Source organism: Nerophis lumbriciformis, linkage group LG14 (genome assembly GCF_033978685.3).
Source record: "Nerophis lumbriciformis linkage group LG14, RoL_Nlum_v2.1, whole genome shotgun sequence".
In the NCBI taxonomy this organism is placed as follows: domain Eukaryota; kingdom Metazoa; phylum Chordata; class Actinopteri; order Syngnathiformes; family Syngnathidae; genus Nerophis; species Nerophis lumbriciformis.
In genome coordinates, this window is record NC_084561.2 from 3,027,542 (window position 1) to 3,039,254 (window position 11,713).

The 11,713-nt window shown below is 39.7% G+C and overlaps 1 protein-coding gene across 3 annotated transcripts in view; it reads right to left on the minus strand.

The window, feature by feature from the left end:
- Window positions 1-6,395: 6,395 nt before the first annotated feature.
- Window positions 6,396-11,713, minus strand: part of ncln (nicalin) — a 30,212-nt gene continuing 24,894 nt past the window's right edge. For all 3 annotated transcript variants that reach the window (XM_061976220.2, XM_061976221.2, XM_061976219.2), the window contains exons 10-15: window positions 11,626-11,713; window positions 11,530-11,568; window positions 11,302-11,465; window positions 7,511-7,564; window positions 7,334-7,412; window positions 6,396-7,268 (exon numbers count right to left, since the gene is read on the minus strand). In XM_061976220.2, the coding sequence (XP_061832204.1) occupies window positions 7,206-7,268; window positions 7,334-7,412; window positions 7,511-7,564; window positions 11,302-11,465; window positions 11,530-11,568; window positions 11,626-11,713 (487 nt within the window). In that variant the 3' untranslated portion in view covers window positions 6,396-7,205. The remainder of the gene's footprint in view (window positions 7,269-7,333; window positions 7,413-7,510; window positions 7,565-11,301; window positions 11,466-11,529; window positions 11,569-11,625) is intronic.

The window sequence follows — 11,713 nt, forward strand, 5'->3', positions numbered from 1 at the left end:
CGGGAAGTCCTGTGGGGAGTGCTCAGAGAGTATGGGGTATCAGACTGTCTGATTGTGGCAGTCCGCTCCCTGTATGATCAGTGCCAGAGCTTGGTCCGCATGGCCGGTAGTAAGTCGGACACGTTTCCAGTGAGGGTTGGACTCCGCCAAGGCTGCCCTTTGTCACCCATTCTGTTCATAACTTTTATGGACAGAATTTCTAGGCGCAGTCAAGGCGTTGAGGGGATCTGGTTTGGTGGCTGCAGGATTAGGTCTCTGCTTTTTGCAGATGATGTGGTCCTGATGGCTTCATCTGGCCAGGATCTTCAGCTCTCACTGGATCGGTTCGCAGCTGAGTGTGAAGCGACTGGGATGGGAATCAGCACCTCCAAGTCCGAGTCCATGGTTCTCGCCCGGAAAAGGGTGGAGTGCCATCTCCGGGTTGGAGAGGAGATCTTGCCCCAAGTGGAGGAGTTCAAGTACCTCGGAGTCTTGTTCACGAGTGGGGGAAGAGTGGATCGTGAGATCGACAGGCGGATCGGTGCGGCGTCTTCAGTAATGCGGACGCTGTATCGATCCGTTGTGGTGAAGAAGGAGCTGAGCCGGAAGGCAAAGCTCTCAATTTACCGGTCGATCTATGTTCCCATCCTCACCTATGGTCATGAGCTTTGGGTTATGACCGAAAGGACAAGATCACGGGTACAAGCGGCCGAAATGAGTTTCCTCCGCCGGGTGGCGGGGCTCTCCCTTAGAGATAGGGTGAGAAGCTCTGCCATCCGGGAGGAGCTCAAAGTAAAGCCGCTGCTCCTCCACATGGAGAGGAGCCAGATGAGGTGGTTCGGGCATCTGGTCAGGATGCCACCCGAACGCCTCCCTAGGGAGGTGTTTAGGGCACGTCCGACCAGTAGGAGGCCACGGGGAAGACCCAGGACACGTTGGGAAGACTATGTCTCCCGGCTGGCCTGGGAACGCCTCGGGGTCCCACGGGAAGAGCTGGACGAAGTGGCTGGGGAGAGGGAAGTCTGGGCTTCCCTGCTTAAGCTGCTGCCCCCGCGACCCGACCTCGGATAAGCGGAAGAAGATGGATGGATGGATGGATGGCTTCTGAGAGTTTCAAAATGTAATGAATAAAATGCTAAAGTTGTTGATAAACAAGCAATTATTTTAATAATTAAATATGGTCATTTTAAATGAATTATTATGATCATTTAAAATCAATTATTTCAAATATGTTTTTTTTTAATGTATAATTCTATGGCTGGATGTAATAAGGAGTCAGGAAAAAAAATACAAATAAAAATACAATTAATTTTGATGTTTTTAGCAAAATATAGTAAAAATGTATTTAGTTATTTTTTTTAAAATTAATAATTATATTTATTTTTAGGTAAGATAAACATAATAATACAATTTATCTCTAGTCTGGATGATTTCGTTCTTGTCACCCTGTTGTCCTCCCGTCATGAAAAAAACTGTCCTCACTCAGGTCCGCATGGAGCTGGAGGGGGCGTGGCTTCCAGCTCCGGCTGAAAATCGGGAGATTTTCGGGAGAATATTTGCCCCGGGAGATTTTCGGGAGAGGCGCTGAATTTCGGTAGTCTCCCGGAAAATCCGGGAGGGTTGGCAAGTATGCATATGTAGCATCATCTACAAAGAATTGCTGTTGCGACATCTAGTGGACACATTTAGAACAGCAGTTTATTTTATTCAAAAATGTTGGCTCATTTTCCAAACTTAGCAAACTGACACCCCTGCTCAAACCCCTCCTAAATCATTTGTTGTTAAAAAAAAAAAAAAGTTGCAATAATAGTGCCGACAAATGTAATATAAAGAGCCAGAATGTGAGTTTTAATAGTAATACAACCTGTCGATTATAGATAAGTCAAGTTTCTCTGCTTTAACGAGGGCTCCTTGAACGCACCACAGTTACGTGCCGTGAGATGACATCATGCTGCTTCCCCAAAATGTGTGTGAATGCATAAATGTGAGAATACAAATCATCTCTTTACAAAAAACCCAGATAACATACACATTAGAGATGCGCGGTTTGCGGACACAACCGCGGAGTCCGCGGATTATCCGCGGATCGGGCGGATGAAATTAAAAAAAATAAGATTTTATCCGATTTTACCTGCCCGCCACCCCCGTGGCCGGGGGCTCGTAACATGGGTCACTCCGCGCGCTCCGCCCGCGCAGCTTACCTGCCCGCCACCCCTGTTGCCGGGGGCGCGTAACAGGGGTCACTCCGCGCGCAGTGCGCTCACGAAAGGGGTGGGGCTCACCCTGGTTGATATAGACAGCAGGACGGTGGCCATGGAAGTCGGAACCCGCTAAGGAGTGTGTAACAACCCACCTGCCGAATCAACTAGCCCTGAAAATGGATGGCGCTGGAGCGTCGGGCCCATACCCGGCCGTCGCCGGCAGCGAGACGCGCTTGGAGGTGCGCTCAGCGCGGCTCCCATATGATTGCGCACTGGTGTGCGTCTGGATCGTGACAGCGTGGCACGCGAAAGTCTGTGCTGCATTGGATCAGTCTCCTTTCTTTAACAGGCAAAAGCTTTATAACCTCACCATACCTGCCAACTTTTGAAATCAGAAAAACCTAGTAGCCAGGGTCCAAGGGCCGCAGGCCCCGGTAGGTCCAGGACAAAGTCCTGGTGGAGGGTTCAGGGCTTCGCCCCCCCGACGCAAAATGATTATTAGCATTCAGACAGGTTAAAATGTTGCTAAAACCATCACTTTTCTATCAGTCACAGTGACTTTTCAAAACAAAAATATTACAGCAAAAATCATATGGGTTGATTGGCATGTTTATTCTGTAAGCTAACTTCAATAGTTTGAAATTATTTTGACAGTTAATGCCAGTTATCCTGTCAACCTTTCACAAGACTTCAATTTGTTAATTGAAAGTATAAACACTTTTTACAGTAAACAAATGGTAAAACAGTACTAAACAATTCCATAAAAAAAAAAAATGGTGTCATTATTAACTTTCTGTCCAAGCTTGTATAATCTACTGCCTTGTTCAATTGTAAAAAATATTCTGTGCCTAAAATTCACATTTCTATCACAATTATCATACTGTAAACATGGTAAGCTAACTTCATTAAAATTAATAGTCCTGTCAATAGCATGGAATTACAATTCAAATGTCGTTTTTTTGTAAGCCTTTCAAAAGAATTCAAAATATGAAAAATTAATGAAAATTAATTTAAGCCATCAGACACTTGAAAAGTGGCACATCACATCTCTAATGTAATCATTTTAACTTTTCAACAGAAATAGCACTGCAAAAATATTAAGGACATACTTCTGTATTTTGGTAGTTATGCTGTCAACATTTAACAAGATTTCTTCAACTTGGACTTGAAAGCATAAATAGTATAAACACTTTTAACAGTATGTCGTGCTGTGAAATACAGCCGACAGGATTGCGCACCAAACACGAAGCAAGGCCAAAGCGCATATGCATGGTGCAGGAGAACAAAGGACTTCTTTCATTTAAGGTTTGTGATAAACCATCAAACTCATTCGTTAAAAGGACTCTATAGTAATATAAAGCGAATTTTTCTGGACATTATCATGCAAGAAAAGTTTGTTTTTGGGACCGCGATCACCGCGTAATGATTTTTAAAGTTTGCATTACAAACATTTAACTGTCCCATGTGATCAGCCAGTGCGATTGGAAGTCCATGCTCAATTATTGCCTCCGTAAATAAAACTTCGGCATTTATCACATCCAAATAATCTGTTTGGGCGACGAAAAACGTTGAAAGTTTTCCACTTGTATCGCTAGCAACGGCATTAGACTTGTGTTTTTTTTGTCCCAACGTGGTCTTTTACATGGCTAATTCCTCCGTGTCCGATCGAAAAATCTTGTCCGCACAAGGTGCAATTCGCGTAGTTTTCACCCTTTTTTTTTTTTTTAATTAATGAAAAAACGTATTTTTTATCACTGCAACCGTAACCCGGAATAGGTTGATGAAAACCGTACGAATTACGGGAAAACCGGAGTAGTTGGCAGGTATGCCTCACTAATGCCTTGCATCGTCTATATTAGATATATAACAACGGGCGGATGGCGGGCGGGTGCAGTTCTGATCAAACGTTACATCGGGTGGATGGCGGATGGTTGACGACTTTCTGACGCGGTTGCGGATGAAATAAATTGCCTATCCGCGCATCTCTAATACACATCATAAACAAGATGTTTTGTGCATTTATTTTGAAATATCCGCATTTGTGTGGGCATGAGAAGCAAACAATTAATTTGGGTTTTATTCTTTTCTTTTGTGGTGGAACATGAATGAGTTTGATTGTGCCAAAATGTTTTGTCATTTAATGAGCAGGCAGGAAGGCTGCATGAACACGAGGCTTTTCCCCAAAAACCTGCAATGATTTCTTTCCAATAAAAAAAAAAATTGCACTGTAATTTATTAGCATTTTTAATGTACATTATTAGCTTGATCAATACTGGACGAGGGTAAGGGTGACTTGGGGTGTTTTTAGACCTTTTTTTGGATGAACAATAGTATTTGAATCCTTGTAATTGCCCACAATTCAGCTCTTTTATAGAACATTTTATCCCCTCAATAAAAAGTGTTCAAGTAAGGGGAAAAAAAGTGTTTTGTTTTTATTGCAAAGTGACACAATCAGATGCATCATTAACAGAGGTGTGGACTCGAGTCACATGACTTGGACTCGAGTCAGACTCGAGTCATGAATTTGATGACTTTAGACTCGACTTGACAAAATGTAAAAAGACTTGCAACTCGACTTCGACTTTAACATCAATGACTTGTGACTTCACTTGGACTTGAGCCTTTTGAATTGACATGACTTGACATGACTTGCTACTTTCCCCAAAACCCAAAGATGAAAAAGTTATTCGGGAGCGCTCCGTATTTTTCATCGTGTACTTGTCTATCAGCGTTGCGTGTGTCAGCTGGTGTGCTCTCAGTACAACAGCCAATCAAATTAGATCTGCTTTGTTTTCATCACACAGCATTCATCCAATCAAATTGCAGGACAACCAACGAAGAAGACATGTCCAAACCACAAAAAATGATACCTAAAATAATTTCGTTTGGGTATAAAAATTACGAGGTGGTCAACACAAAACGGTTTGCAGTATGCAACACATGCGGTTCGAAAATGACTGATGGAGAGGCAACAACTTCCAACTTCGTCCGGCATTTGAAGTTGCACAAAGAACGGTAAGTTTTGAATGTAAGATAACGTTTATTGGCTAAGTAACATGACTTTTATTTGCTGTGTAGTTAAATCAGTGAGGCTGTAAACTCACTGCTAACGTTATAACGTTATTGCAAACACGGGAATCTGTTGCAGTTCACTACCTTATTCATACTTTTTGTTCAGTGATTTTTTTTAAGCAGGGTTAGTCAATATATCACACGTAACGTTAGGACGGCGGTCAGCAGCACCGCGTATTTTAGCCACCTAAAAAAAGACAAAAATAGTCAAATAAAGGTCAGTTAAAATGTATACTATATTATGAATATGTGTACCGTTTTAGCTAGCTTTCTGACATACTGTTGGTTGTTTACCTCAGTGGTCCCCAACCACCGGGCCGTGGATCGATTGGTATCGGGCCGCACAAGAAATAATTTTTTTTTCTTTTCTTTTTTCAATTAAATCAACATAAAAAACACAAGATACACTTACAAGTAGTGCACCAACCCAAAACAACTCTCTCCCCCCTTTTGTTCTGGGCATTGAACATGAAGACTCTTCCTTCACTGTTCCGAGTGGCCATGAGAGTCTTGGCAGTGCCTGCCTCCAGTGCTCCAGTGGAGCGAGTTTTCAGCCATGGTGGCATCATACTACGCCCCCATCGTGCACAAATGACTGACAAGACTCTTGGCTAATTTGGTCTTTTGCAAATGCAATGCAGCATAGGGCCCTGACATATAAAAAGTACACCTTTTTTTGTTATGTTCACGTATATGTCATGTTTTTTTCAATGTTAACACTTTTGTACAAATAAGTACATTTGCACTTTATTTTTCAATGTGTTTGTTCTGTAAAGGAATGAGTTAATGTTTAAAATGACTGGTTAATAGTGCTATTATAAAGTGCAATGTCAGCACAATTTTCTTTCCTGCAATTTAAAATGCACTTGTTTTAATAAATAAATACAGCGTTTGAAAAGCATACACAATCTGTGTTAATATATTAGTCTGTGGTTAAAAGGACTTGAAAGGACTCGAAACTCAAAATGCAGGACTTAGGACTTGACTTGAGACTTACCAGTCTTGACTTTGGACTTGACTCGGGGCTTGCCTGTCTTGACTCGGGACTTGACTCGGACTTGAGGGCAAAGACTTGAGACTTACTTGTGACTTGCAAAACAATGACTTGGTCCCACCTCTGATCATTAAATGGAAAAAAAGATGTTCAAGTATGGAAAACAATTTTATTCTTGCAAAGTCCAACAATCAATGATTAATAAATTAAGTGTCATGGACATTGTGGCTTTAAAGTTGGTCAAAAGTGTCAACAGGAAGTGACTTTTTTTTTTTTTTTTAAACACACGTCATGCAGTAACACACATTTCCTTCCTTAAGACCTTGGTCATGGCGACACACGCTGATTACAACTAATTATCTACGCTTACACACAAAAGATTAGACAAGAAAATGGACTTTTGTTGACAAGTCCAAATTTGAAGGGTTATTTTGTTGTTTTTAAAGGGGGCGGGGCAAGTATTTTAATAGAGGCTTGCCAACAACCAATGAGATGGTTGTTTTCATGGCAGCTTCACTTATTTTATTGTTATGGTTATTCATCAGAGAGACCACGTCTTTAAGGGACACGCACCTTTTCCTGGTATTGTCAAAGGTGTCGGACTCTGGCCTACAGAAAGTTTGCTGGAAGACGACAAAATGGGCGCAACAAAAGAAGGTAATATTGGAAAATAATCAATTACAGGATGTGTTTTTTTTTTACCTATTATTTCAACCGTGTGTATCAAAAGGCCATGGAAGAAAAAAAAAAAGTTGTATGTTTCGTTGACGTCAGTGCGTTGGAGATTGCCAAAAGTGGGCAGCGAGGACAGGATGTGACATCGTCATAAAGTGACATCATCACAATGTGACATCATCGTAGGAGTGCAGCAGAGGATGACGGGGGAGGGCGGAGGGGGGGAGGGGTTGTGTCCCAATAAAAAATACAAATAAAGTTTGTGTGTTGGGAAGGGTGTGGCTTTAGTGTGTCTTGGTTTTGGGTTGTGTGAGTCTACGCACCACGCTGTACAACAAGCCGAAGTTCTGTTGGAAAACAGAAGGTCTTAGAACACACACACACACGGGTAAAGGGGGTGGGGGGGGCTCACCTGTATGGCCAGGTACATGGCACCCAGGTATGCAGCGATGCAGACGGCCAGCAGCAGGTCAAAGATGGCCGGCTTTACTCTGTCAGTAACACAACATTGTTAAACACACACACACACTCTCCTGTTCATGTGTGTGTGTGTGTGTGTGTGTGTGTGTGTGTGTGTGCGTGATCACACCTGTATGCATTCATGGTCTGCTTGAGTTGATCATAGAACACAAACTCTGGATCCCTGAAAATATACAATTTGTTATTCTACTTATAATAATATTGTTGTTACGACTAATAATACTACTACAATTACTACTAATACTACAATAGCTGCTGTTAGAAATAATATAATACTATTACAATTACTACTAATACTACAATAGCTGCTGTTACTACAATTACTACCACTACCACTACTACCAATAATACACAATAGCTGCTGCTACTACTAATACTACCGCTACCAATGCTACAATTGCTGCTTTTACTAGTACTACAATTACTACTACTAAAATGGCTGATGTTACTAATAATAAGTACCGTATTTTCCGCACCATAAGGCGCCCTGGGTTATAAGCCGCGCCTTCAATGAACGGCATATTTCAAAACTTTGTCCACCTATAAGCCGCCCCGTGTTATAAGCCGCATCTAACTGCGCTAAAGGAATGTCAAAAAAACAGTCAGATAGGTCAGTCAAACTTTAATAATATATTAAAAACCAGCGTGATGTGGGCGCGCATGGAGTCGTATATCAACATGGACGGAGCTGCGTGAAGAAAGCCACCCGGCCTCTTCGCGTAAACTTACCTTAACCACTCGCTCATCTTTTCTTCATCCATCCATCCATCCCTTCGAGTTAGCTTTTATGATGACGCCGGCTGGAAAGTTCTCTTTTGGCAAGGTCTTCCTTTTGAATATCACCATGGGTGGAAGTTTCTGGCCATTAGCATGGCAAGCTAGAACCACAGTGAAGGATGACTTCTCATTCCCTGTGGTGCGAATATTCACCGCACGTGCTCCCGTTGTATCCACAGTGCGGTTCACAGGAATATCAAAAGTCAGTGGAACCTCGTCCATGTTGATAATGTTCTCTGGCCGGATCTTTTTTTCAGCTATCTTGTTTTTACAATATGCACGGAAAGTAGCCAGCTTTTCTTGAAAGTCTTTAGGCAGTTGCTGTGAAATAGTAGTCCGTGTGCGGATGGAGAGATTGCGTCTTTTCATGAACCGGAAACCTGTCGCTTAGTAGGAGCCATTTTGTGGTCTTTACAGATGTAAACACACAAAGGAAATGAAACGTAATATCCGCGCGCTTCTTCTTCTTCTACGCGGGCGGGTGGTTGCTTACAGTAGAAGAAGAAGCGCTTCCTCTTCTATGGGGGCGGGTGCTTACCTTGGCGGTTGCTTGCGTAGAAGAAGAAGCACTTCCTCTTCTACGGGGAAAAAAGATGGCGGCTGTTTACCGTAGTTGCGAGACCTAAACTTTATGAAAATTAATCTTAATATTAATCCATATATAAAGCGCACCGGGTTATAAGCCGCACTGTCAGCTTTTGAGTAAATTTGTGGTTTTTAGGTGCGGCTAATAGTGCGGAAAATACGGTATACTACAATAGCTGCTGCTACTACTACTGATAATACTACATCTACGACTACTACTAATAATACAGTTGCTGTTGTTAATAATTATACTACAATTACTACTACTACAAATGCTGCTGTTACCAATACTAATAATACTACAATAACTGCTGCTACTACTACTAAGACAATTACGGCTAATAATAATAATACTACAATTACTACTAGCACTAATCATAATAAAACAATTACTACTAGTAGTAGTAATACTACAATTATTACTACTAACACAAGTAATACTACAACTACTACTAATAATAACACTACAATTATTACTAATACCAACACTACTAGTATTATTACTATTAATACAACAATAACTACTACTAGTAGTAATATTACTAGATATACTAGTAACAATGCAACAATTACTACTAGTAATACTAATAATACTACAATGAGAACTAGTAATACTCCTACCACTAGTAGTAATACTAATAATACTAGGACACTGACCACCAGTAATACTACTAATACAACAATGACAACTAGTAATACTACTACTAGTAGTAATACTACTAATAATACAACAATGACAACTAGTAATACTACTACTAGTAGTAATACTACTAATAATACAACAATGACTAGTACTATGACTAGTAATAATACAACAATGACTACTACTAGTAATAGTACAACAATTACTACTACTACTAGTAGTAATATTACTACTACTACTGGTAATACTACTACTAGTAATACTATTAATAATACAACAATGACTACTACTACTACTAGTAATACTACCACCACTATTACTACTACTACAAGTAATACTACTACTACTACAACTGCTAGTAATACAACAATTACTACTAGTAATACTACTAATAATACAACAATGATTACTAGTAGTAATACTATTACTAATACAACAATAATTACTAGTAGTAATACTACTACAAATACAACAATGATTACTAGTAGTAATACTATTACTAATACAACAATAATTACTAGTAGTAATACTATGACTAATACAACAATAATTACTAGAAGTAATACTACTACAAATACAACAATGATTACTAGTAGTAATACTATTACAAATACAACAATGATTACTAGTAGTAATACTATTATTAATACAACAATAATTACTAGTAGTACTACTACTACAAATACAACAATGATTACTAGGAGTAATACTACTACAAATACAACAATGATTACTAGGAGTAATACTACTACAAATACAAAAATGATTACTAGTAGTAATACTACTACAAATACAACAATGATTACTAGTAGTAATACTATTACTAATACAACAATGATTATTAGTACTAATACTACTAATACAACAATGACTACTACTACTTGTAATAAAACCACAATGACTACTACTACTTGTAATAAAACCACAATGACTACTACTACTGGTAATACTACTACTAGTAATACTATTAATAATACAACAATGACTACTACTACCACCACTACTACTACAACTAATACTACTACAATTGCTAGTAATACAAAAACAATTACTACCGGTAATACTACTAATAATACAACGATTACTAGTAGTAATACTACTAATACAACAATGACAACTAGTAATACTACTACTACTAGTAGTAATACTAATAATAATAATTACTGATACCAGTAATAATACAATGATTACTACTACTAGTAATACTACCAATAGTAATAGTACTACTACTACTACTACTACTACTACTAGTAATAGTAATATTACTAATACTACTACTACTACTACCACCACCAGTAGTGATATTACTAATACTACTACTGGTAATACTACTAATACTACGACAATGACTACTACTACTGGTAATACTAGCACCACTACTACTAGTAATACTATTACTACAACTTCTAGTAATACAACTACAATTACTACTAGTAATACTACTAATAATACAACAACGATTACGAGTAGTAATACTACTAAAAATACAACATTGATTAATAGTAGTAATACTACTACAAATACAACAATGATTACTGGTAGTAATACTATTACTAATACAACAATAATTACTAGTAGTAATACTACTACAAATACAACAATGATTACTTGTAGTAATACTACTACAAATACAACAATGATTACTAGTAGTAATACTATTACTAATACAACAATGATTATTAGTACTAATACTGCTAATACAACAATGACTACTACTACTTGTAATAAAACCACAATGACTACTACTACTTGTAATAAAACCACAATGACTACTACTACTTGTAATAAAACCACAACGACTACTACTACTTGTAATAAAACCACAACGACTACTACAAGGTGAAAGGTGTGGCGTGATGAAAAAGCGAGTAGTGTGTGAGAGGAGAAGGGCGTACCTTTTGTCTGCTTTGACGTAGTGTTTCTTGACATCCTTGAGGTAGCGTCCCAAGTGGTACTCCAAGGTGGACACCACGCTGCTGTCCTTGTCCACCAGCTGGGCGGCTCGAGGCTGCGCCGTGAGCCAGTCCACCACGGCGGACAGGTGCTCCTCCTGGACCTTCTGCGGGTGCGAGCACAAGGTTAAAGGTGGAGTGGAGGCAAAGTAGACGGCGGACACACACTACCATTTGTTCGCTGAAGATCTGCATGTCGCTGGGAGCGCCCTGAGAAGAAAGAGGTGTCAGATCAGCAACACAACACACTTTTCTCCGTGTCCGCACCTTTTCTGTCAGGTTGTAGATAACTCGGGCCAGAGCTTCTGCCACCACTTTGGTGTTCCTGCTCAGCTTGTGGACGTCAACGTGAGGC